General features: G+C 51.4%; 1 protein-coding gene across 2 annotated transcripts; it reads right to left on the reverse strand.

Annotated features, from left to right (window-relative positions):
* Positions 1–5580: 5580 nt before the first annotated feature.
* Positions 5581–24361, reverse strand: LOC130146473 (IgGFc-binding protein-like). 2 transcript variants are annotated; one of them, XM_056332614.1, is made up of 13 exons: positions 24198–24360; positions 23392–23439; positions 16829–18052; positions 16400–16734; positions 15586–16156; positions 14041–14642; positions 12684–13227; positions 11544–12130; positions 10192–10759; positions 9426–9625; positions 8805–8946; positions 7907–8238; positions 5581–6125 (listed from the first exon to the last, which is right to left on the reverse strand). In XM_056332614.1, exons 2-13 carry the CDS (start codon positions 23435–23437, stop codon positions 5667–5669), a joined length of 5610 nt encoding a protein of 1869 aa, XP_056188589.1. In that variant the 5' UTR covers positions 23438–23439; positions 24198–24360; the 3' UTR covers positions 5581–5666. The 2 variants fall into 2 exon arrangements, with proteins under 2 accessions (XP_056188589.1, XP_056188590.1); XM_056332615.1 differs by having other exon boundaries at positions 5827–5973; positions 24198–24361.
* Between the last annotated feature and the right edge of the window lie 1283 nt (positions 24362–25644).

The following is a 25644-nucleotide window of genomic DNA, read 5'->3' on the forward strand; positions in this document are numbered from 1 at the left end:
CAGGTGCATGCAACCGCTTTTCTCCCCCTTGCAGAACTGCAAACCTGCTGCATGCAATCACTTTTCCTTGAAGAAATGCAAACTCACTGCATGCAGCTGCTGCTTTTTCTTGTAGAAATGCAAACCTGCTGCATGTAACTGCTTTTGCCTTGTGGGAATGCAAACCTGCTGCATGCAACTGCTTTTTCTCTTGCAAAACTGCAAACCCACCACATGCAGATGCTTTTCCCTTGCAGAACTGCAAACCCACTGCATGCAGCTACTTTTTCCTTGTGGGAATGCAAACCTGCTGCATGCAACCACTTTCTCCTTGTGGGAGTGCAAACCTTTTGCATACAACTGCTTTCTTTTTGCAGAACTGCAAACCCACCACATGCAACTGCTGCTCCCATGCAGAACTGCAAGCCCACTGCATGCAACTGCTTTTTCCTTGTGGAAATTCAAACCTGCTGCATGCAATTGCTTTTCCTTGCAGAACTGCAAACCCACTGCATGCAACCGCTGCAGTGGCTGCATGCAACCACTTTTTCCTTGTGGGAATGCAAATGTGGTGCATGCAATCTCTTTCTTTTTGCAGAACTGCCAACCCACCGCATGCAGCCAGTTTTCCCTTGCTGAACTGCCAACGCGGCACATGCCCCCCCTGCTCCCCCCGCAACTCACGGCAGTTGGCAGCCTCCCGCCACTCTTGCAGCTGCCCGCCGGCGGCCTGGCAAGCAGCGGCGTAGGCCTGCAGGCTGTGGCACAGCGCCTTGGTGCCTTGTGTGCACTGCTCCTGCTTGCAGCCCTCCAGGTACTCCTGTGGTGTCACCACCGCGTGGCACCCAGCAAAGGGTCCCGTCGGCTCTGTCAGCAAGGCGCAGGGTCCCGGGAGGTCAGAAGGGCAGGTGGGGGGAGGGGAGCCGTGGGTGCAGGTGTCTGTGAGGGTGCCCCAGGCACCCCCCAGCTCTTGGGGGGCGCTGAGGTCATCGCTGGCATCGCTGTTGAAGTCGCCGCAGAGGCCAGTGGTGCGCTGGCGGTAGGCATCGGGGAGGGTGAGCAGTGCATAGGCATCACCGTCGTAGAGGAGCTTGAGGCCGTCGCGCACCCGCAGCACCCGGTGGGCACCCTCCTGGGACACCGTCATGGCGCCCTCGGCCAGCGTCAGCGGCAGAAGGTGCTGCTCGCCGTCCACCTGCAGGGGGGGAGGGGGGATGAATTGATTAATTATTCAATAAATAAATACATTCAGGGGGAAGCGGGGGTGTGTGTGTGCCCCAAAGCAGGGTCTGCACACCCCACTTTGCAACCAAAAGTGGTTTTTGCACCCCAAAGCAGGGCTTGCACCCCAAGGGAAAGGTTTTTGCACCCCAAAGCAAAGATTTTTGCACAGCAAAGGATTTTTGCACTCCAAAGGAAAAGTTTGCACCCTAAAGAGGTTTTTGCACCCCAAAGCAAGGCTTGCACCCCTTGCTGTGCACCCCAGGAGAGCATCTGCAAACTAAAGAGGTGTTTGCATGCCCTGCTTTGCACCCCAAAGTTAAGGTTTTGTACCCCAAAGAAAGGTTTGCACCCCAAAGCAGGGCTTGCACCCCTCACTGTGCACCCCAGGAGAGCATCTGCAAGCTAAAGAGATGTTTGCATGCCCTGCTTTGCACCTGGAAGTGGTTTTGCACCCTGAAGTTAAGGTTTTGCACCCTAAAGTAAAGGTTTGCACCCCAAAGGAAAGATTTGCACCCCAAAGCAGGGCTTGCACCCCAAGGGAAAGGTTTTCGCACCCCAAAGCAAAGATTTTTGCACAGCAAAGGATTTTTGCACCCCAAAGGAAAGGTTTGCACCCTAAAGAGGTTTTTACACCCCAAAGCAGGGCTTGCACCCCTTGCTGTGCACCCCAGGAGAGCATCTGCAAACTAAAGAGGTGTTTGCATGCCCTGCTTTGCACCCCAAAGTGGGTTTTGCACCCCAAAGAAAGGCTTGCACCCAAAAGTAAAGATTTTTGCACCCCAAAGTAAAGATTTTTGTATCCCACATTAAAGATTTTTGCACCCCAAAGTAAAGATTTTGCACCCCAAAGTAAAGGTTTACACCCCAAAGCAGGGCTTGCACCCCAAAGAGGTTTTTGCACCCCAAAGCAGGGCTCACACCGCTCGCTGTGCAGCCCAGGAGACCATCTGCAAGCTAAAGATGCGTTTGCATGCCCTGCTTTGCACCCCCATGTGTTTTTTGCCCCCCTCCCCAATAGTTTTTGCCCCCCGAAGCAGCCCCACTCACCGTCACCTCCCACGAGGTGCCCCTGGCCATGCCCACGGTGACACCAAGCACGGTGACCAGCAGCTGGCGGATGACGGGTGCCCCCTGGCCGCTCTCCTTCTCTACCTCCACCTTGAAGGGCATCAGTGTGTCGCTGGGGCCGGCAGCCTCAACGGCCGCCAGTGTGTAGGTGCAGGTGCCGGCGAAACTCAGCGAACGCCCGTCGAAGGTGCGGTAGGAAACGGCCCCCAGCACTTGGCAGAGGCCACACTCGTGGGAGTAGCAGCCCTGCACCCCATCCTGCACTGCACACACCTCGCCGGCTGCGCAGCCCTGCGGCCGGCATTCCACTGCCCCATTGGCTTTGCAAGTGCAACGCTCGCTGCAGTTGGGGCAGGAGTAAAACTCCTCACCCGCCTTGTAGTAGCGCCCCTGGTGCAAGCAGCCGCAGTGGGGCAAGGTGACGCAGGTGTCACCACTGAGGAAGGAGCCCTCGTCGCAGAAGCAGCCTTCGGTGCAATGGTGGGGGTCGTCGCATTCCTCCGCCTCTCGCTGCCCGCGGCAGGTGGCAGGGCAGGGGGGGCCGCAGAGCTCGTAGTGCTGGTTCGGGGGGCAGATGGGACCTAGGGAGAAGAGAAATCAGGGTCTGAGGGCTGCAGAAGTGTCATGCGGGCAATACCCTGACTGCCTCCATGCATGCAATACAGCAAACGCCTCCACGCGTGCAATACACTCTGGTTGCCTCTGCGTGTGCAATACAGCAAACGCCTCTGCGCGTACAATACACCGACCACCTCAGTACATGCCATACACCAACTGCCTATGCACATGCGATACAGCAAATGCCTCCGTGTGTGCAATACCCTGACTGCCTCTGTGCATGCAATACACTGCTGCTGTGCATGCAATACACTCACTGCCTCCATGCGTGCAATACCCTGACCGCCTCTGTGCATGCAATACACCGAGTGCCTCAGTACATGCAATGCACTGACTGCCTCTGTGTGTGCAATACACCAACTGCCTACACACATGCAATACAGCAAACACCTCTGTGCGTGCAATACTGCAAACACCTCCATGTGTGCAATACACTGCCCGCACCGGCACCTGCGACCCTCAGCTGCCCCCCCTGCCCTGAACCCTGCGTACTGCAGAAGATGGCAGTGCGCCACTGCTTGATGCGGATGCCCTGGCTCTGGCAGGCGGTGACGTAGGCGCTGATGGCCTGGCAGACAATGTCTTGATGCCCCTTGTAGATGCAAGCGTCAAAGAGACAATCATTGAAGTAGGGGGCTGGGTTGATGGTGTCATGGCAGGCAGCTAAGGGTCCCCACTTCTTTATCAGGATCCCGCAGTGTTTGTCACCCTGGTAGGTGCGTTTCTGCGCTTCGGTGCAAACTTCGCAATTCTCGGTGCAACCGGCCTGGCAACCGGGGACGTCGGCCACTTTCCAGGAGTCGGCAAATTGGATTTCGTCAGCAGCCAGCTGCCCGCTGGGCAACACGAAGTCATCCTGGGGGTCACCATTGGCGTTGCCGCAGAGGCCACAGACAGCCTGAGAGTAGGTGCTGGGGAGGATGACCCTGGTGTAGCTGTACCAGTCGAAGGTGACGATGACATCAAAGTCGGTCTTGATGAAGCCGTGGACGCCTCTGAGGTAGGCATGGAGCTTATTGCCATGGCTGAAGGGCAGGTCCACCAGGATCCCGTTGACCTGGAAGGGAATCACAGGTTGTGTGATGTCATGCAAGGACTTTGAAGCCCACAAACACACCACACAAGGACTTTGAAGCACACCAAGACACCGCACAAGGACTTTGAAGCACACCAAGACACCGCACAAGGACTTTGAAGCCCACCAAGAGGTCATGCACCCAGCTTGCAACTCAGCTGTATGCCAAACAACCTTGAAATCCACCCAAATGACAAGCAATGACCTCGCAAACCAACCAGGCATCAGGCCATCAGCTTGCAGCCCACCTGAACATCACATGACGAGCTCGCAACCCACCCTGGCTCCATGCAAGGTGTTTGCAGCCCACCCAAATGTCACGCCACAACTGTGCAGCCCATCCAGACACCATGCAACAACTTTGCAACTCGCCCAGATGCCTTGCAACGACCTTGCCACTCACCAGGATGCCACGCGATCCCCTTGCAACCCAACCTGCTGCCATGCATGACCTTGTCACCCACCCAAACACCATACGAGGACCATGCAGCCCACCCAGGTGCCTTGCAATGACCTTGCAACTCACCAGCCCCTCACCTTCCCCTACCTGGAGCTTCTGGGGGTGCATCTGGCTGAGGCTGAGGGTCATGTTGTAGACGTTTAAGGTGACCTCCTTGGTGAAGGAGACCACGTGGCTGCCCCGGTTGTTGTTTTGTACAGTGACAGTGAAGGGGACAAGGGTGGGGTCATCAGAGCAGAGGGCAGCCAACTGGTAGATGCAGGTGCCCATGAAATCATAGCGCCGACCATCGAAGGTGGTGTAATGGGGGTCACCGGTGGCCACACAGATCGAGCGGGTCTTGGCCACACACCGCCGCACACCATTCACCATGGTGCACGTCTCGTCTGCCTTGCACCTGGTTTCCTTGCACACCACCATGCCCAAATCTGGGTCACACTTGCACCAAGAATGGCAGGACTCATCACCCCAAAACTCTTCACCAGGGCGGTAGTAGCGGCCGTCACGGGTGCAGCCGCAGCTGGCCATGGCCACACACTGGCCACCACTGAGGACGTAGCCCTCGTTGCAGGCGCACGTCTCTACACAGGGTTGGATGCAATTGGTAGGCGCGTCTCGGTTGGCGCACGTGGCTGGGCAGGCGTTGCCACAGGCTTCGTAGTGGCTGTTTTGGGGGCAGGGTAATGCTGCGGGGAGGCAATGGGGCAAATTAGAGGGGGAAATGCAGCAGCAGCAGCAGCACGTGGGTGCTACGAAGAGCTCACGCACCAGGGATGGAATTTGCACTGTGCGAAAGTGCTGGGCGCTTGGCATGCAACACCGCGGGGATTGGGTCTTGCATAGAGAGAAGCGCATTGAACGCATGGTGTGCAGTGTCTGGGAGATGGATATTGCACCGTGTGAACGCACCAAGTGCTTTGCATGCAACACCCCCCACCCCCCCCGGGTTGGATGTTGCACCGTGTTAACGCACCGAGTAAATCGACGTGCAACACCCTGGAGCTGGACGCTCCTCTGTGCAAATAACCCCAAGCGCTTCCCATGCCTGATCCTGTTCTAGATGTTCCCTTTCTCTGCCAAAGAAAATGCCCCACCATGCAGAGCGAGAAGGAAACCCATCGCTTACGGCAGCCTGAGGGTGTCCTCCAGTCATGCACGACGACCCCGTGCTTCTTGCAGGTGGATGCGTACGCCTCCAGCACCTGGCAGAGGATTTGCTTTGCCCCGTGACTCATGCACACGTCATAGAGGCAGTTGCGGTAGAAATCTTTGGGCTTGACGACGTCGTGGCAAGCCTGGAAGGGCCCCTGGAAGGTTTTTTTTGATGAGGCCGCAGTACTGGTTGCCGCCATACAGCTCCCTCTTCTCCTCCTCGCACACCGGGCAGGTGCCTTCACAATAATCCCAGCAAAACGGATCGTCATCGTCTGGAACTTTCCAGCCTTTAGCCCAGGCCAGCACGGCGGTGAGGTCACTGCCACCCTGGGGGACGTCATCCTCAGGCTTGAGGTTGTAGTTGCCGCAGAGGCCGCAGGTGTGTTTGTAGTAGCTGCTGGGGAGGTCGATGATTAGGTGCCAGTTCCAGTCGTACGTCACGCGGAGCCCAAAATCCGTATCCAGCACCGCACTGAGCCCACTCTGGAAGACCTGCACCTTCTCGTTCTCCAGGACCACTGGGAGCAGCGTCACCACTCCATTCACCTGCCAGTGGGGAGCAGCGAATGTGAGCGCTGAGCACGTGCACCCGTGTGGTCTCGGGGTCTGCAACACCCTCACTGCGGCGTGCAACCGCTTCTGCTGCCATTGCTCGCTGCTGCCTGCCATCCTGTCACTGCAGCGTGCAATCGCTTCTGCTGCCATTGCTCACTGCTGTGCACAACCCCCTTGCTGCAGCGTGCAATCACTTCTGCAGCCATTGCTCACTGCCGTGCACAACCCCCTCACTGTGGCTGCAGCCACGGCTCACTGCTGTGTGCCATCCCGTTGCTGCAGTCTGCAATTGCTTCTGCAGCCACTGCTCCCTGCTATGTGCAACCCCCTCGCTGCAGCATGCAACTGCTTCTGCTGCCATTGCTCCCTGCTGTGTGCAATGCCCTTGCTGCATCGTGCAACTGCTTCTGCTGCCATTGCTCCCTGCCGTGCACAACCCCCTCACTGTGGCATGCAATCAATTCTGCAGCCACTGCTTGCTGCTGTGTGCCATCCCGTTGCTGCAGTGTGCAACCCCTTCTGCTGCCACTGCTCGCTGCCGCGCACAACCCCCTCGCTGTGGCGTGCAATTGCCTCTGCAGCTGCTGCTCCCTGCTGTGTGCCACCCCTTTGCTGCGGTGTGCAGTCGCTCGCTGCAGCAGTCAGTCGCTATTGGGGTGCTGCAGCACACAGCTGCCTTGCCGTGGGGACGCAGCAGCATGCAACCACTTCACAGCGGTGTGCAACGTCTTTCCGCAGCTGCCCACTACGGCACACAATGCCCCATTGCAGTGATACAGTGGCACGTAACTCCCCCCCCCCAGCAACGTTGCAGTGTGCAATTTCCACTGCAGCCTGCAACCTGCTGCAGCAAGGCTGGGGACATGGAATCCCTGCTTACGTGCACGCTGCAGGGTGCAATATCTGCCAGGTGCAATGCGATAGTGTCCCAGCCTGCCACGGTGTGCAAGCGGTGTCAAGAAGCATAACTGCCTGCTGCAGCATGCAACCATCTGCTGCAGCGTGCAAGCAACTTCTGCAGCATGCAACCATTCACTAGGGTGTGCAGTAAGTCTTGCAGCACTATCACAGCACGCAGTCACCCGCTGCAGCAGGCAGTTGCTGCTGCGGCACTGCTACAATGTGCAATCACCCACTGCAGGGAGCTGCCACCATCGCAGCGTGCAACCATGAGCTCTGTGCTCTCCGGGCAAGATCCACACTTGGGGACAACGCTTGTCAGGAGCTTCTGTGTGTCAAAACCTCCCCAGTTTCATGATATCACTGCCTGTATCGACATCACTGCCTGCGTTGACATCACTGCCTGCGTCGACAACACTGCCTGCGTCGACAACACTGCCTGCGTCAACCTCACTGCCTGCGTCAACCTCACTGCCTGCGTCAACCTCACTGCCTGCATCGGGCTTTGCTTTTGCCTTACCCACCTCGCCTGCACTGGCTGCCACCACAAACCTCCCAGGGGGGTGGTCCCACCCACTTTGAGTTTTCTTGGAGACCTACTGCAGCCACCTTTGGCAGTTTGGGCTTCCCCAAGAGGCAGAAAACCACCTCAGGTAGCCCCATGCAAGGCAGCAAATTCCCAGCGTATCCCAGCACTTCCAAAATCCATGTTCCAGTTTGACCGATTCAGCCAAAACTACTGGTGGCCCTGACGGAGCAGGAAGAGGTGTTGGACGTGGCAGAGGAGAGGGATAAAAAAGGAGGTAGGGAAGAGATGGGTGAGAAAAGAGGTGGGAAAAGACCAATTTTCCCTCCATTTTGGGCCAACTCACCCTGACTTTGCCAACTTCCTTCTGGCGGATGGAGATCTCTTGGCCGTAGACCTTGATGTTGGCCAAGCTGACATAGGAGACGGATTTCACCCCACCACGGATGTTATTCTTGCCCTCCACCTTGAAGGGCACCAGCGTGGTGTCGTTCCCGCAGGATTCAGCCATGGTGTAGGTGCAGGTGCCTTGGAAGTCAAAATCGAGCCCATCGAAGGTGCGGTAGTGGGGGTCGCCCCAAGCCCAGCAAGTGTTGACCTGGGATGGGACACACTTGACTTGGCCGTCCTTCACCTTACACCTCTCCTTGGGCCGGCACTGAAGGGCTTTGCAGGGGTCTGGAAAGAGGAGAAACCATGGGAGAAACCATGGGAGGTGTCCTGGTGAGGGGCACATCCCATGCCATCCCTGCAAGCCAAGCATCTTCACCAGGGCTGAGGTTCCACCAAGTGTCCTCTGCTCCCCCTTGGGCTTTGGCAGGAGATTGGTGGCTCCAAGACATAAATCAGAGCAACAATAATCCATCACTGAACCCAATTTTCCCCTTTTCAGCTGTCTTTTACCTCTCCGTTCCTTGGAAAAACATCTTGAGGTTGGGTTCATCCTTACCCTAGCTCCCACGCATCCTTCAAGAACCAGATACCACCACGGTTCAACCAGGACACGTGAGTGAATGCAAAGCCAAGGGATGGCTTTTCTGAAGCATTTTGCTCCTCCAAATTTTTCCCACCACATCCCTGGCCCCTTCTCAGGGTTGGAGGAGGGATCTCTCACCTCTGTCTCCCCTTGCTGGAGGGTTTGCACCCCAAAATTAAACACCCAGCCCAGCCCCAGGATCTGCTCTGGCTTCAAGATCCCTTTTGATTTCTTTTTTTTCCACTCAAGCAACCCCATCTTTCCTTACTTTGATTGAAGCAACCCAAGATCCCATCCCGGATTTCACAAGATTCGTCGTTGGTGCAGCTATGGCTGCTGCAGGACAAGCCTTTGCTGGGGACAAACACGCAGCGCTGCTGGCAGTTGTCCTTCAAGACCGTTTCATAGGGCTGCGGGGCAAGAGGTTGCAAAGCATTACAGTGGGAAGAGCAAACTGTGTGGCACGTAAATCCATAAAAAATTGTGGAAGGGGAGAAAAAACAAATGGCATATTGAGGAATTTGTTGCTTTTGTTGCATGAAAAAAAAATGCAGGAAAAAAACCCCCAACCATCCCTTTGCCCTCTTCCACCTCCTCTGAAGGAAAATTATGTTGTTATTTAGCACCTTCAGCTGTGGAAAGCATGGCTACTATCTGAGCATCCTCATCAGCACTAGCACTGTTACACCAAGTGATAAGAGAGATGGAAATGCCCCAAATTTCTTCGTAGGTAACCCCAGAATCTCTCGGCAGAGGGGAATTTTTGTTTCGTTTCTGCAAGGAGCTTTGGGCTGCCGATGCGTCCCCTTTAGAGTGATGTGCTGAAGGGCAGGCAGGAGGAAAATATTAAAAACCCAATAAACCTAAACTAAACTCAGGAGATCGTTACCTTGTAGTATCTCCCATCCACAAAACCTCCACATTTGTCCTCAGAAACGCAGCTTTGCCCATCAAAGACGAGCCCTTCATCGCAGCGGCAGCCTTCGACGCAGGTTTTGGGGCATTTGGAGGCATCTACCAGCCCTGCACAGCTGTTGATGCAGAGGTTGGAGCAGAGAGAGTAGCTGCTGTTGGCCGGACAGCTGAGGGCTGGAATGAAAAGGACAAGAAACCCAAGGCTGAACGTTGGGTGGAAAAGCAGTGCCAGCCCAAGGTTGGAGAAGGAGTGGGACCAGCCAAATCAGGCGTCAACGAGATGAATTTTCCTTTGTGCCAGCTCTTCCCGCCCACACCCCACACCAATAAACATGTGCCTGGTTGGTGCTTCTGTTGGCTTTTCCCACTCGCCGCAAATGCCATCAAAAAGGCTCCTGTGGTTGGCACCGACATTGTCTTCCGCTTGTCCAAAACACTGATGACAACACACCCACTTGGCACTTGCGTTGGCTTTCCTCCTTTATCCCCCAACACCACCAAAAAAATGCCTCCTTGCGTTGGTTTTTCCTGGTTGCGATTATTTGCACGCCACCATCGCCCTCCCCACCCCACAGCAGCGTTTTTATCACCCTTTGCGCCGAAGGTGGTTGCCGCAGACACCTGGCCCCAACGCCCCTTCCAAATAAATTCTAAAGCCTGGCCTATTTTTCCTAATTAATCCTAACAAGGTGCAACTTCCCAGCCAAAGAGGAGGTTCCCCACCCGCAACCCCCACTTACGACGGAAGGGCGGTCTTCTCCAAGCGTCGATGATGACGCCAGCGTCTTGACAAGCGGTGGCATAGCTCTGGATGCTCTGGGAGAGGACATGGGTGTCCCCTTCAGTGAGGCAGAGGTCGTGGAGGCAGGCTTGGAAATAGAGGGTTGGGTCAATGATATTGTGGCAGGAGTCGAAGGGGCCCTTTGGGACCGTGAGGATGCCGCAGTAGTTTGGTTTCTGGAGGACCACCCGCTTCTGCACTGTGCAGGCAGGGCAGTCATCCCTGGGGCAGTCATCGCTGCAAGGCACATCAGGCATTTTCCAGGCAGAGCCAAAGGCTTTCATGTCAGGGGCATTTTGGCCACTGGGGAGGAGGAAATCATCATTGAGTTGCCCGTTGTAGTTGCCACAGAGCCCGCAAAGGTGGTCCTGGTAGCCCTGAGGGACTGTGACCGTCACGTGGTGGTGGAAGTCATAGCGTAGGACGAGGCCGAAGTCAGTCTGAAGCAGGACGCCCGTCCCATGTTGGTGCACCTGGACCTGCCCCTCGTTCAGAATGGCCGGGAGGTGGTAGGATATGGAGTTCACCTGGGACAGGGAGAAAGAAATCCTCCAATGAGCCTCAGGGATGCTAGGAGGAGAAGGCTAAGGAGGTAGGAACAAAAAACACAGGGGGGAAACACCTTCCAAGAGACCTGTTAATGAATTTACGGCTCCCACTTTGAAACTGGAAGGCAAAGTAGGGATGAGCATGGCTTTGTCTTGGAGACAGGCGTGAGGTCTCCCCTCCACCCAGGAAAATAATTTTTTGGGATGCTGTGCTTGCAATCGCAAAGAGGTGGACCACAAAACATGACTGTGACCATGCAGCTCTTGCTTCACACCCAAGTCAACATGAGCCTGTAGACCTTGACACTGGCACACTTGCCACCACAAAGGGGTCCAGCTGTGGCTCATGACCCACCACAACAGGTCCCTTGTTGCCTCACACCAAGGTCAATGCAAGCCTGTAGGCATCACCAAAACGTTTGCACTCCAAGAGATGGACCCCAAAGCACAGATTGGCTGTGGTGGTTCCCACCTCGCCTTGTGTCAAGGTCAACAGGAGCCCATAGACTCTTGACATCAGCATGATTGCACCCTAGAAAAGGTGGGCCACCGCGCATGGACCTGCTGAGACCGCGTCCCTCTCACCTCATGGCAAAGTCAACATGAGCCTGTAGACTTTGACATCAGCATGGTTGCACCCTAGAAGAGGTGGGCCACCACGCGTGGACCTGCCGAGACCACATCCTTCTCGCCTCAACATGAGCCCATAGACTTTGCCACTGGCATGCTTGCACCCAGAAAGAGGTGGACCATGAAGCCTTACCATGACAGCTCCCGTCTTGCCTTTCGTCAAGGTCAGTGTGAGCCCATAGACTTCAAGGGACAACGCTTGGATGCCAGAGACCTTCCTCTTCTGCCGGGCATCCTTCTTGATTTTCACAACAAACGGTTCAATATCGTCTGCACCGCAGGTCTCTGTGAGGATGTAGGAGCAGGTGCCTGAGATGTTGAAAGCCACCCCATCGAAGGAGAGATAGTTGTGGTCACCGGTGGCCACGCAGACCCCGAGCTCAGCCGATGGGCATTGTAAGACACCATCAACAACTTTGCCTTCAGCACCGCCAGGGCAAGAAACTTCCTCGCATTCCACGGTGCCACCAACCCGGCAGTGGCATTTCTCCTGCTTGGTGGGGAAGAAGGTCTCCTCCACCTTGTAGTAGAAGCCCCGATGCAGGCAGCCACACTGGGAGATGGGGATGCACTCATCACCACTGAACACGAACTCCTTCTCACACACGCAGCCCTCCCTGCACTGCTGTGAGCACTTCATGGGGGCGTAGACGCTGCTGCAAGTCGCGCTGCAGTCCTGGGCGCAGATCTCGTAGTGGCTGTGGGCAGGACATGAAATACCTGCCGCGAGACAAGGGGAGTCATTAGGAGCAAGGACATTACGAGCTGCATCCTGCAATTTTCCTGCCATTAAGGGGCGCAATTGTGCCCAGCGATGAGGTTCACCATATGCAGGTGACCATCCCACCATGAGGACATTCCCTCAAGCAACAGAATCTCTCCCGTGTTCGGTCCCTCATCAAGGTTCAGGCAGGGTTCCTCTCCACTTAGAACTTTTTTGGTGCATCTCGTGTGTTTTGCCCTGTGAGTGATCCAGGTGATTGGCCCTCTTGTTTTGAGCCGATGAGAAGAAATCGATGCTTAATGGGGCTAAATTATTCAACCCATCGTAGCCAGATGAGACATCTCGTTCCTTGGAAGGGTTTGTGGGCCTTGGCCATGAACAGAGAGGATGGGACTGACCAAGGCTTCGGGTGGGATAAGGCACCATGAAGTGAGATGATTCCCACTGCCGGTTTGTCCCTACGTGGGTTTAGCTGAGGATTAGGGTTCCCTTGGATGCTTGTGACCCCTCAGGAGGCCACCCCCCCCTCCTCCAATTAGCCCAACTTACTGCAGAAACCATCTGTCCTCCATTTCTCGACAGTGACGCCAGCAGCCTGGCAGGCAGCGGTGTAGTGGGCGATAATCTGGCATATCACATCTTCCTGGTCCGGGAAGAGGCAGGAATCATGAGTGCAGGCTTGGAAGTATGTGATGGCGTCCACCTGAGTGTGACAAGCTCTGAAGGGTCCATCCGCTTCCATGATGATCTCACAACTCGTCCCTGCCGTGGTGGTAGGACACGTCACCTTCGACAGCTCGACGCAACCCTGTTTGTCGGTCACCTTCCAGCTGTGCCCGAAGGCGTCCGGGTTTGATATCACTTGGTTGTTCTTCGTCATCATATCATCACCCACCTCCCCATTGTAGTTCCCACAGAGGCCACACAGGGCGTTTCCGTAAATGCCCGGCACTGACACGGTGACTTGGCTTTGCCAGTCGTAGGTGACGGTGAGGCCAAAGTCCGTCTCTACTACCACTTCCTGCCCACCTCTGTAGATGGAGATCTTCCAGTCTTTGTGGCGATACGGTAGGTTGACCAACTGGTCATTGATCTGGGGACAAAAGAAAAAAAATAATAAAAAATATTAAAATTAAAATTTGATATCTTAATAGTAAAGGTAAATTACGTTTCCACACCACCTGCAACTTGGTCTCCTGCCACAACTGCCAAAATTGTTCCAACCAAAGCACATAAATTATGGAGACGAAACCTTTTCAGATTTAATCATCTGCCCCAAATACACCCTTTGGCCACCAGCCTCGAGGTGAACGGTGCCCAAGGCTCCGGAGGTTCGATCATGCAGCGATCTCCAGCTTCAGGTAGAGATCCTTACGTTTAGTCAATTAAATCTCATCTCAGTGGGGCAAACAGATCTGGGAGCTCTGGATCATCTCAGTGGTGTGGTTGGAGGAAAATACTCAGCGTTACTCAACATAGAGAAAAAAACAGAGGGGTGATTGTGGAAGAGAAGAAATGGGGTGAGGAGCAGAAAGTGAAGAACGTGGAAATTTAGCTAAAAAACAGAGGAGTGAGGGTGGAAGAGGAGAAATGGCATGACGAGGTGTGGGGTGAGGAGCAGAAAGTGAAGAAGATGGAAATTAGATAAAAAACAGGGTGGAAGAGGAGAAATGGGATGAGGAGGTTTGGGATGAGGAGCAGAAAGGGAAGAACACGGAAATTAGATAAAAAAAGGGAGGAAGAGGAGAAATGGGATGAGGAGGTTTGGGATGAGGAGCAGAAAGCGAAGAACATGGAAATTAGATTACAAAACAGGGGGTGGAAGAGGAGAAATTGGATGAGGAGGTTTGAGGTGAGGAGCAAAGGGAAGAACATGGAAATTTAGATAAATATTTGCTAAACGCACCGTGATTTTGCCGGGGTGTTTCTGGCTGATCTCAATGTTTTTGCCATAGACTTTGACCAAGACGAGAGTGATGGAGCCCAGAAGTTGGGCATCATGGCGGCCATTCTGCACCAGCACCTGGAAGTCCACCAGACTTTGGGTCTTCTTGCACAACCCTGTCAGCTGGTACATGCATGTGCCCTGGAAGATGAACTTGGCACCGTCAAAGCTTTTGTAGTGGGTGGCGCCAACCGCGGCACAGGTCCCATATCTCTTGGGGTAGCAACCCCGGATGCCATCCTCCACCCGGCACTCTTCCTCAGCGTGGCAGCTGGCCCGGTGGCATACGGCCTTCTGGTGTTGCTCGTCACAGACGCAACGTTTGGTGCAGGTGTTGTCTGCCCAAAACTCCTCGTGGAGGCCGTAGAGGAGGCCCTCAAAGACACAGCCGCACTCGCTCTGGGGGATGCACTCATTGCCATCCAACACGAAGCCCTCGTGGCACTCACAGGTCTCCACACAAGCCGAGGTGTTGCACTCGGTGGGCACTGCGGCGGCGTTGCAGGTGGTGGGGCAGGCAGGGCCACACGTGGTGTAATTGCTGTTCTTTGGGCAGGAGAGAGCTGTCAAAGGGACAGGACACCATGGTCATGGTGGGATGGGACAGCGTGGTCATGGTGGGATGGGACCGCGTGGTCATGGTGGGATGGGACCGCGTGGTCATGGTGGGATGGGACCGCGTGGTCATGGTGGGATGGTACCGCATGGTCATGGTGGGATGAGACATCGTGGTCAGGGTGGGGGTAATACTTCTTGGCCATAAGAAGTTGTGGCAGATCACCAAGAGCTTGGAGCTCCTGGAATTTTATGTGTACTTTGTGGAGCCTGCATGGACTTTCAGGACCCTCCACATGGACCTCCTGGACACAGTTCCTGAAGTCTGCATGGACTCCCTGGGCTATCTATGCAGATTTTTGGGAGTCACTAGAGACTCCCTGGGCCTTCTGCATGGGCATGCTTCTGGGCCTTCTGAATGGACTTGCTGGACATTCAGCAGAGAATTTTCCAAGTCTCAAAGAACTTTCTGGACCTTCTGCATGGACTTTCTGGACTTACAGCAAAGACTTTTGGGAGTCTGCACTGACTTCATGGACTTCCTACTGGGACCTTTGGGATTTGGACCTTCTGGAGTTTCTACACAGACTTTCTATATGGACCTTCTGGACTTTCTACATAGGTTTTCTGGAGTCTGCCTGGACTTTCTGGGCTTCCTGCTTGGACTTGTTGCAAAAACCTTTTCCAGCCCATGAGTCTGCAAGCTTGGGACCCACAGCCCTTTTCAGGTCCAGCTTTGTGCAGCCTAATTCAAAAGACCCTGGTGGTCCCACCTTGCTTGGGAGATCAAGAGCTTTGCGGAGACACAAACATCCCTATTGACTCCATCTCCCTTTTATGCCTGTGTCTTCTGCTCATTCCCATCCCTCCTTGATGACACCCACCTTAATTATGGTTGTAGCACCCTGCCCACCCGGGGGGAGGATTTCCTGCCAACCAGGAGCTACTCACGACAACGCGCCAGCATCCTCCAATCAGGGATGGTGATCCCCTCCTCCTGGCAGTCGGCCGCGTAGGCTTCGAGGGCTCGGCACAACATGACATGGAGCCCATCAGTCATGCAGAGGTCCGAGATGCAGTTTTTCAGGTAGATGGTGGGGCTGACGGTGGTGTGGCAGTTCCTGAAGGGCCCCACGCTCTGGGTGAGCAACCCGCATAATGTCTCGCCCTGGTACTTCACCTTCTTGTCCCATGGGCAATGCCTGCACTGCCCGCTGCAGCTGTCCCAGCAGTGGTGGCTCTCCTTGGCCACCCTCCAGCTGCGGGCCAGCTCCGTGGCATCCCGCGCCAAGTTGCCGTCGGGCATGAGGGAGTCATCGCTGGGGTCACCGTTGCTGTTGCCGCACATGCCGCACACTTTGCCAGCGAGCCTGCTGGGCAGCTTCATCACCATGCGGTCATCCCAGTTGTAGAGGATCTTCAGGCCGAAGTCAGTTTGGATCAGCAGGGACTTGCCCTTCTGCTGCAGGTGGAGTCTCCCTTCGGCCAGGGAGATAGGAAGGTGGGACTGATGGTTGTTCACCTGGAGGAGGCAAAAAAACCCCCAACCAACCACAGATAACATCAAACACGGGGCAAGAAATGGAGGTTTTTGAGCTTTGAGGTGTCTTCCTGCAAGAGGCGACCATGCAGTAGCATCACCCACCCACCCACGGCAAATCACAGAACCATTTTGGTTGGACAAGACCCTTCAGATCATCCTGAAACGCGTTATTTCAGCGAAACACCATAATATTGCCTTGGATTCGAAGATTTCCATACATACCCTCACAATCCCGTTCTCGGACCTGACCGCGGTGATGGTCACATCATAGACACGGATGGTCATGGAGCTGATACAGGAGACTTTCGGGACACCTCTGTGTTCATTTTTCGCCTCGATGTTGAAGACAGGCAGGGTGGGATCCGAATCGCAGGTCTTGGTCAAGGTGTAGGTGCACGTGCCCGTGATATCAAAGCTTTTCCCATCAAAGGTTTGGTAGTGGGGATCGCCGGTGACCCAGCAGGTCGAGAAGGTTTCTTGGTGGCAAGTGTGTTGCCCATCCACCAATGTGCACTCGTCCCTGCAGCCCCAGTCTTGACAGGAAGACATAGCAGAAGCTGCAGAAAAAAAAAGGGGGGGGCGGGGGGAAATGGTGACCACCGAGAAGACCTGGCCATTGGCAAGATGGAACCATGCGTTGGCCCGACTTACGTGTGGTGCAAAGACCGGTGAAACCGTAACCGGTGTAGGGCCGGAAGCCGAAGACCAGGAGCCCAAAGGGTGTCTGCTGGTGCTCAGCACTCTGGATTTTCATCCTGGTGCCCATGGCGATGGTGGCCCAGGAGAAGTCTGTGCCGGGAATGGCCGTCCAGGACATGGCCCTGTTCACCTTCTGGTTGAGGGTAATGGTCCTGGCATCTGCGTTAGGGGCAACGAGGACCGCGTGGTTACTGTACTCATCCAGGCTGCTGAGGCGGTAGGACGTGCAGTGAGCGGAGATGGGTGGGATGGTGACCAGGAAGGAGTCTTGCATGTAGGAGCCTTTCTTGTTGCCAGTGAAGAAGAAAAGCACCTGGATAGGGGCCGAGGCACTGACATAGAGCGGTGAGTTTTCGTTGACCTCGAAGACGCGGATGCCCCCCGCCTCCATGTTTTCAGTGGAAGCCACGTTCCCCCTGTTGTAGGTGATGGAGGTTCTCTGGGCCGCCACGACATACGCGAAGTCTATTTTCTTCTGCAAGGGGTTGGGGGGGACAACGTAGGCCGTCCCCCAGGCCTGGACGGGCAGAAGTTGCTCAACCACATAATCGCAGTTCCTGGATGTCTGGACGCAGCAGTGTCCACTGAAGGCCGCAATGGCCTGGTCAGACGTGATTTCGGAGCCGGATAAATCTTGGGTGCTTTGCAGTTGGAGGCTTTGGTAGGGGCTCAAGGGTATGCGGAGGACGGTGCCGGGGGAGTAATTCCTCCCTCTGTAGTAGAAGGTGCCTGTGACCTTCATGGAAATGGAGGCTGGAGTCTTCCCGGCCACCACAGCAAATTCCTTCAAGCCACTGCTGCGGGTTCCCACCGGTGTCACCACGTAATACCTGTTGCCCAGTTTATCCACCGGCAAGATGGCGGTGGCGCCAGCAGTCTGGGCCTTGGCGTTGAGGGTGACGACGGAGATGTCCTTGGTGGACTGGATGAGGATGGCTTTATCGGAGAGGCGGCTGCCGACAAGTTCCATGGTGCTTGGGACGCGGAGGGAGAAGGTCTTGTCTCGGCTGAGGGTGACGGTGCCGGCGAAGGTGCCACGCGGCGTCGTCACCGTCACCGTGGTGGAGTCGGCGTAAGCGGTGAGGAGGAGCTGGATGGAGGCGCTGGAGCCTTCGTCGTCATTCTGTGGGATGACGGCCAGGAACTCCCTGCCGCGGAAAGTGGCAGTGGACAGGCCTGGGAGAAGCAGGGAAAATAGGTTTTGGGGCAAGTTTTGGGGTTTTCAGGCAAGTTTTGGTTTTTGGGGGCATGTTTTGGGGTTTGGGGGCAATTTTGGGGTTTTTTTGAGCAAGTTTTGGGTTTTTTTGGGCAAGTTTTGGGGTTAAGTTTTGGGGTTTTGGGGCAAGTTTTGGGTTTTTTTGAGCAAGTTTTGGGGTTTTGGGGCAAGTTTTGGGGTTTGGCGGCAAGTTTTGGGGTTTTGGGGGCAAGTTTTGGGGTTTTTGAGCATGTTTTGGGGTTTGGGGGCAAGTTCTGAGGTTTTTTTGGCAAGTTTTGGGTTTTTTTGGGGAAGTTTTGGGGTTTTTTGGGAAATTTTTGGGTTTTTTGGAGCAAGTTTTGGGTTTTTTGGGCAAGTTTTGGGTTTTTTTGGGCAAGTTTTGGGTTTTTTGGGCAAGTTTTGGGGTTTGGGGGGCAAATTTTGGGTTTTTGGGGCAAGTTTTGGGGTTTTTTGGGCAAGTTTTGGGTTTTTTTCTTGAGTTTTTTGGGGGGGAGGTTTTGGGGGGTTTGGGGGTTTGGTTTCTTGGGTTTTGTTTTTGTTTGGGTTTTGGGGTTTGGTGTTTTGGGGTTCATTTTGGGTTTTTTGGGTTTTGTTTTGTTTGGGTTTGGGTTTTTTAGGGGTTTTTGATTTTTGGGGGTTTTGGGGGTTTGTTTTTGGGTTTTTTTTTGTTTGGGTTTTGGGGTTTGGTGTTTTGAGGTTCATTTTGGTTTTTTGGGGTTTGGGTTTTGATTTGGTTGGTTTTTTGGGGTTTGTTTTGGGGGGTTTTGGTTTGGTTTGTTTTTTTGGGTTTGGGGTTTTTTAGGGGGTTTTTGGGTTTGGGGGGTTTTGGGGGTTTGGGGTTTTTGGGGTTTGATTTTGTTTGGGTTTTGGGGTTTGGTTACTTGGGGTTCATTTTTGGTTTTTTGCATGGCTTTTTTGGGGTTTGTTTTTTTGGGTTTTGGTTTGGTTTGGTTTGGGGTTTGCTTTTTTTAGTTTTTTGGGGGGTTGGGGGGTTTTGGATTTTGTTTTTGTTTGGGTTTTGGGGTTTGGTGTTTCGGGGTTCATTTTGATTCTTTGGGGCTTTGTTTTTTTGGGTTTGTTTTTTGGAGTTTTGGTTTTGTTTGGTTTTTGGGGTTTGGGTTTTTTAGGTATTTTTTGGGGGGTTGAGGGTTTGGGTTTTGCGGCTTTGGTTTGGTTTGGTTTTTGGGGGTTGTTTTTTGGGATTTTTTTTTTGGTTTTTTGAGGTTTTGGGGTTTTGGGTTTTGATTTTCTTTTGGTTTTGGGCTTTGGTTTTACATGGTTCTTTTTTGGGGTTTTTTGCATTTCGTTTTTTGGTTTTTTTGGGGGGAGTTTGGTTTGGTTTTTTGGGGTTCTTTTTGGGGGTTTTGGTGGTTTTTTTTTTTTAGGTTTTTTTTGGGGGGTTGGGGTTTTGGGGTTTTGGGTTTTTATTTTCTTTGAGGGTTTGGGTTTCGTTTTTCGGGGTTTATTTTGGTTTTTTGGAGGTTTGGGGTTTTGGGTTTGTTTTTTCTGGTTTTGGTTTGGTTTGGTTTTGGGGGTTTGTTTTTTTAGGTATTTTTTATTTTGGGGGGCTTTGGTTTGGGTTTTGGGTTTGGTTTTTTTTAGGCTTTTTGTTTGTTTTGGGGGGGTTGGGGTTTTGATTTTGTTTGGGTTTTGGGTTTGGTTTTTTGGGGTTCATTTTGCGGTTTTGGGGTTTGGTTTTGGGGTTTTTTTTTGGGATTTTGGTTTGGTTTCGGTTTTGGGGGTTTGGTTTTTCGGGTTTTTTTGGGGGGGTTGGGTTCTTTTTTTGCGTTTTGCTTTGGTTTGGTTTTTTGGGATTGTCTTTTTTGTTTTTTGGGGGGGTTGGGTGTTTTTCTTGGGGGTTCGATTTGGTTTGGGGTTTGGGTTTTTTGGGGGGTTTTTTGGATTTTGGGGGGTTTGGGGTATTTTGGGGATTTTTTTGGTTTAGGTTGGTTTGGGGGTTTGGTTTTTTGGGGTTTTTTTGTTATGGGGGTTTGTTTTTTCATGTTTTTTGTTTGGTTTGGGGTTTGGGGGATTTTTTTGGTTTTTGGGGCTTTTTTAGGATTTTGTTTTGGGTTTGGGGTTTGGTTTTTTGGGGGGGTTGTTTTTTTGGATTTTGGTTTGGTTTGGTTTTTTGGGTTTGTTTTTTTAGCTTTTTTTTTGTTTTGGGGTGTTTTGGGGTTTTTTTTGAGGGGGTTGTTTTGTTTGGGGTTTGTTTTTTGGGGCTTGATTTTTTGGTGTTGGTTTGGAGGGTTGGCTTTTTTTTGGTTTTGTTTTTTTTTGTGTGGTTTTGTTTTGGTTTGTTTTTTGGGGTTTTTTGCTTTCTTTTGGGGGTGTGTGGGGTTGGGGTTTTTTTGGGCTTGTTTTTTTGTTTTGGGGGTTGGGGGTTTGTTTTATTAGCTTTTGATTTGGTTTGGGGTTTTAGGTTTGTTTGGGGGGGGGGGTGGTTGTTTTTTGAGGGGGTTGGGATGCAGAGATGATAGGAGAAATCTCTTGCACAAAAAATAAAATAAAACCAAATAACCCAAATCAAGAGATAAGGCTGCCGCTTTTTTTGCCACAGAAACTGGCAACAGGAGGTTGTGCAAAAAAAATCCCAAGGAACGAGAGGGTTTTGGCTGAAAAAAACATTGCTGTAGGATCTTCTGAAAGAAATAAAAATAAGGATTTTTTTTTTCTGTGGAGGTTTCAGAAGGGTGGAAATGGATTTTGCGGCAGAAATTGGCGATGAGAGTTTCTGAGAACAAGGAATTAAGGAATGAGTGTGGCTTTTGCCCTGGCAGATATGGACAGTTGAGATGTCTTGAAAAATAAAAATGGGGAATAAAAGCTTTTAGCAGCAGAAATGGCCATGGAAAGCGAGTGTGGGTTTGGCGGTTTGTTTTGGTTTGGGTTTTTTGTGTGTGTGGCTGCGTTCTGGGTTGGTTTTGGTTATTTTGGGGTTTTTTGCTGTTGTTAAAACGCACAAAGGGGTTTTATTACAGAAATTGTAATAGAAAGGCCAAAAAAAAAAATCTAAAAAAAAAAAAAGTCAGGACTAAGGGCATTTTGCAGAGAAAACCAGCAGAAAGCTCCAAAGGGAAAAAATGAAAATTGTTTGGGTGGTTTTTTTTAGATGCAGAAATTGCAGCAGAAAGTCCTGAAAAAGCTCCACTTCTCAGAAATATTTCAGAAAGAAATATTATTTTTGCTGCAGAAACTCGTGGTAAAAAGTCTTATAAAATGAAGGGTTTTTTTGCTGAGGGTTATAAAAGTAAATGTCTTTTGCTGGGGGAAAAGAAAATAAAAAGGGAAATGTGGGCTTTTTCTTAAAAGAAAATGAGCCGTAAAGGGTTTTTGATTAAAACAAAACAGGTTTTAAGGGCTTTTTGATGAAAAACTCGGAGGCAGAAAGGTTTTTTTCTTTAAAAAAGCAAAGAAATCCACTAAAAAATGAAGCAACACTTAAAAAAATATTTTTAAAGAAAAAACACACCTAGGTCTGTGACCGTTTCCTAAAAAAACCCCAAATTTAAATATTTTTTTCATTAAAAATACAGATAATAGGGTTTTTTTCTGAAAGAAAAAAAGGAGAAACCCCAGGTAAGATGGTTTTGGTAAGAGAAGTGATAGGATTTTTTTTTTAAATGAAAAAAAGAACAGGACATGGAGATTTTTCTTTTTCCCCTCTGATAAACTCATAATAAAGTGGTGGTTTGTTTGTTTGTTTGTTTTCTGGGGAAAAAAAAAAGAAACGCTCAAATTTTTTAATGCTATTAAAACATGAGAAATGAAGGGCTTTTTCCTAAAAAAAAAAATAAACCCCCAAACCGGGTTAAAAATATCTGTTTATCATCTTAAGGAAAAAAACCCAAAAAAACCACAAGCAATACGTTTGGTTTTTTTTATAAATTTATATATTTTATTATTAAAACCGCTCCCAAAACTGAGACTAATGAACAGGTGAAAAGTATTGTTAAAAAAAAAAAAGTTAAAAAAAACCTACAGGGAAAATTGCTTTGTGGGTTTTTTTCTTAAAAAAAAACAAACAACAAATCTGGGAGTAAGAATTTTGTGCTCAAAGTTGAACAGGTAACATGGAGTTTTGGGTAGAAAAAAACAGGGCTTTTGCTAGAAACAAACCCAAAAAGGTGATAAAGGCTCTTTGATAAAAAAAAAATAAATTAAAAAGCAGCTGATACTATATTTCCCCCCCCCCCCAAAAAAAAAACCCAACAGGTAGTAAGGGGATTTTTTTGGTAAGAAAGTTAATTTGCACATTTCTTCCCAAAGAAAACAAAAAATAAGGGTGTTTTGGTGAAAAATAGGGAATAACAATGTCTGGCTACAGTCAAAACAGGTAATAAGGGCTTTTTTTAAAAAAAAGAATAAAATGTTTATTTTCTGAAAGAAAAAAAGCTGATAACTGGTTTTGGCTGAAAATCAAACAGGTGATGGTGGATTTTTGTGAAAAAAACCCAGGAATTTATTGACTTAAAAATACTGTCATAAGGCTTTTTTTCTGGTAAAGAAATTGTGATAAAGGCTTTTTTTCTGGGAAAATACATGGAATAAAGCCTTTTTATTTGGGGGGTGGGGTGGGGTGGGTAGCCAAACCAGAAAGGGCTTTTTTCCTAAGGGGAAAAAGAGAAATAGGTAAATAATAATTACTTTTTTCTTAAAATAAAAAGAAATAAAAGGGCTTTTTCCTAAACAAAAAATAAAATTAAAAAATATTAATAAGATTAAAAATACTATAAAAATTAAATTTTAATTTTTTAAATCAAAAATTTAAGACAATAATAGTAAAAAAGTAATAATGATGATGATGATGATGATAGTAATGATAATAATGTTAATAATGATAATAATGATAATGCAATAAGAGCTTCCTCTCCCCTTCCCAAAAGAAAGCCCTAGTATATAAGATCTTCTTTTTCTGGGAAAAAAAACACCAAATAGGTAATTTTTTTTTTTTTTTTTTTACCTGAAATAAACACAGGGGACATTACAAAGCAGGAAACTTGTTTTTTCTTTTAAAAAACAAGGAAATCAAGGCTTTTTTTTTTTTTTTTTCTTTCTTAAACCAATAAGGGGCTTTTTCGGTGCAAAAATAATTTAGGGGATGGAGATTTTTGGTGAAGAGTTAAAAACGAAATATTTTTTTTTTTGCTGGGGAGAACTGAGGCGATAAGGGGAATTTCTGCCACATGAAGAGATGGGGAATGAGGAATTTTCAGTGCCAAAACCTGAAGTGAAAATCCCTCTCAAAGCCTGGGAAATTCAATATTTTTGAGGGGAAGGGGGTGGGGTCGCTGCTTACCACAGAAAAGAGCCAGCCAGGTGGGGAGCAGCACCATCCTGCCCATCACTGGGGGGAAAAAAAAGATCAAAAATATGAATATTTTATTTTTTTGGAGGGCGGGAAAAAGCTGTCCAGGGACAAGCAGGAGCCCAGAGGGGACCCAGGTGTCCCTTCCCCCCCCTCTTGGCCTGACATTGTCCCCCAAACACTTTTTCCCCTCCCCCACCCCCATGGAAATCTCTTTGGGTTGGAGGCTTAATTCTGCTCAACCCCCTCTACCCAACGACACCCTCCCCAGTTTTCCCAGTTGTGTCCAACCCAACCATCCCCCAACCCTTCCTTGATGCCACCTGAGACTCACCCCTCCCCCTCGTGCCATCAAACCCTCCCAGGAACCTTCTCCCCCCACCCCAAATCACCAAAATTTGGGTCAAAAAGGGGGCAAGGACAAGGAACAAGCCTCACTCCCACCTTCTGGAAGGTTCTCAGAGCTTCTGGTTGCCCACCGTGCGCTATCGGTGGTCCTACCACTCAACATTTCTCGGGGTTAACCAACACACCCAACTGGGATTTACTGCACTGGGTGTCACCAAAACCATCTCCAAGAGTTTAAGAGGGAGAAAAAACCCCGTTTTTATATAGTTTTAGGGTCAATTTACCCCACCTGGGCCTCCTGCTTGGGGGGTGTGTGTGTGAAGGTGTCACCCACACCTTGTTCTGCTCAGGTGGGATACACCTGGGCTCGTGAGGATGAGGAAAAATGCAGGAAAATGAGTAAAACCAGATCCAACCCCCACCCCACCCCATCCCCCACCCCCACGTACCAGCAGGCTCCTCTCTGCCTCAGTTTCCCTCCTCGTTCCCTCCGACGCCCATGGACATCCAGGGGTGGGTGGAAAAATCGTGGTGGGTCGATCCCAAAACCTCCCTTTTTATAACTGGATCGGGCTTATCACCACGTCCCTGCCTCCGCTCCTGGTGCTCTTGCTCCCCCCAGTCCATCCCAGCAGGAATCGGCTCCAAAAAGGGCGGGGGGGTGCGGGGTCAGCGGGATCTTGTGAAAGGGGAGGAATGGGACACGGTGCTGCAGGTACTGGCACGGCCTGGGGAGGTCAGGTCATGAACCTGCCCCTGGCTTCCCGGGAACTGGAGCTGCTGGGGCACCTTGGGGCAGCCGGGACATGTCACTGCACAGCTGGGAGCCGTCACCTGCGATGGGGCCACTGAGGACATGGTGACCGGTGAGGGACCCGCAGGGGATGTTGAGATGGGTGCAGGAGCTGCAGGAGACATTGCAATGGGTGCAGGACATGCAGGGGACATTGCAATGGGTGCAGAACCCACAGGGGATATTGTGATGGGTGCAGGACCCACAGGGAATGCTGAAATGGGTGTAGAACCCACAGAGGATGTTTTGATGGGTGCAGGACCCACAGGGGATGTTGCAATGGGTGCAGGACCCGCGGGGAATATTGCAATGGGTGCAGGAGCTACAGGAGATATTGTGATGGGTGCAGGACCTGCAGAGAATGTTGCAATGGGTGCAGCACACACCAGAGATGTGTGCAATGGGTGCAGGACATGCAGAGGACATTGTGATGGGTGCAGGACCCACAGGGGGCATTGCAATGGGTGCAGGACCCTCAGAGGGTGTTGCAACAGATGCAGGAGCTGCAGGAGACATTGCAATGGGTGCAGGACCCGCATAGGATGTTGCAACAGGTGCAGGACCTACAGCGGACATTGCAATGGGTGCAGGACCCACAGGGGATGTTGCAATGGGTGCAGGACATGCAAGGGATATTGTGATGGGTGCAGGACCCACAGGGGATGTTGAAATGGGTGCAGGACCCACAGGGGACATTGTGATGTGCGTATAATCCACAGAGGACGTTTTGATGGGTGCAGGACCCACAGGAGACATTGCAATGGGTGCAGAACCCAAAGGGGAAGTTGCAATGGGTGCAGAACCCTCAGGGGACATCACAATGGGTGCAGGACCCTCAGGGGACATCACAATAGGTGCAGGACCCTCAGGGGATGTTGCAATGGGTGCAGGACCCACAGGGGTCGTTGCAACAGGTGCAGAACCCACAGAAGACATTGCAATGGGTGCAGGACCAGCAGCCATCCCTGCTAATATCATTTACTGTTTCTTCACTATTGCAAATACTGTTCACAAACCGATCCCCCAGCTGCCCCCCAGCCTCCTTCCAGGTTTCCACTCTTCTCCCCACTGCTGTGACCCCCCCAGGACTCCAGGAAACTTCT

The sequence above is a fragment of the Falco biarmicus genome, chromosome 3 (genome assembly GCF_023638135.1).
Source record: "Falco biarmicus isolate bFalBia1 chromosome 3, bFalBia1.pri, whole genome shotgun sequence".
NCBI lineage: Eukaryota > Metazoa > Chordata > Aves > Falconiformes > Falconidae > Falco > Falco biarmicus.

What these genes read in the sequence shown, in the direction of transcription:
- LOC130146473 (XM_056332614.1), bottom strand. Translation starts at nt 23,437, where the DNA reads ATGGGCAGGATGGTGCTGCTCCCCACCTGGCTGGCTCTTTTCTGTG. An exon ending in GAGGATGCTGGCGCGTTGTC is followed by an intron (nt 14,643 to 15,585) that starts GTGAGTAGCTCC and finishes TCCCTTTGACAG; the next exon opens with CTCTCTCCTGCCCAAAGAAC. An exon ending in CTTGGGTTGCTTCAATCAAA is followed by an intron (nt 8,239 to 8,804) that starts GTAAGGAAAGAT and finishes TCCTCTTTCCAG; the next exon opens with ACCCCTGCAAAGCCCTTCAG.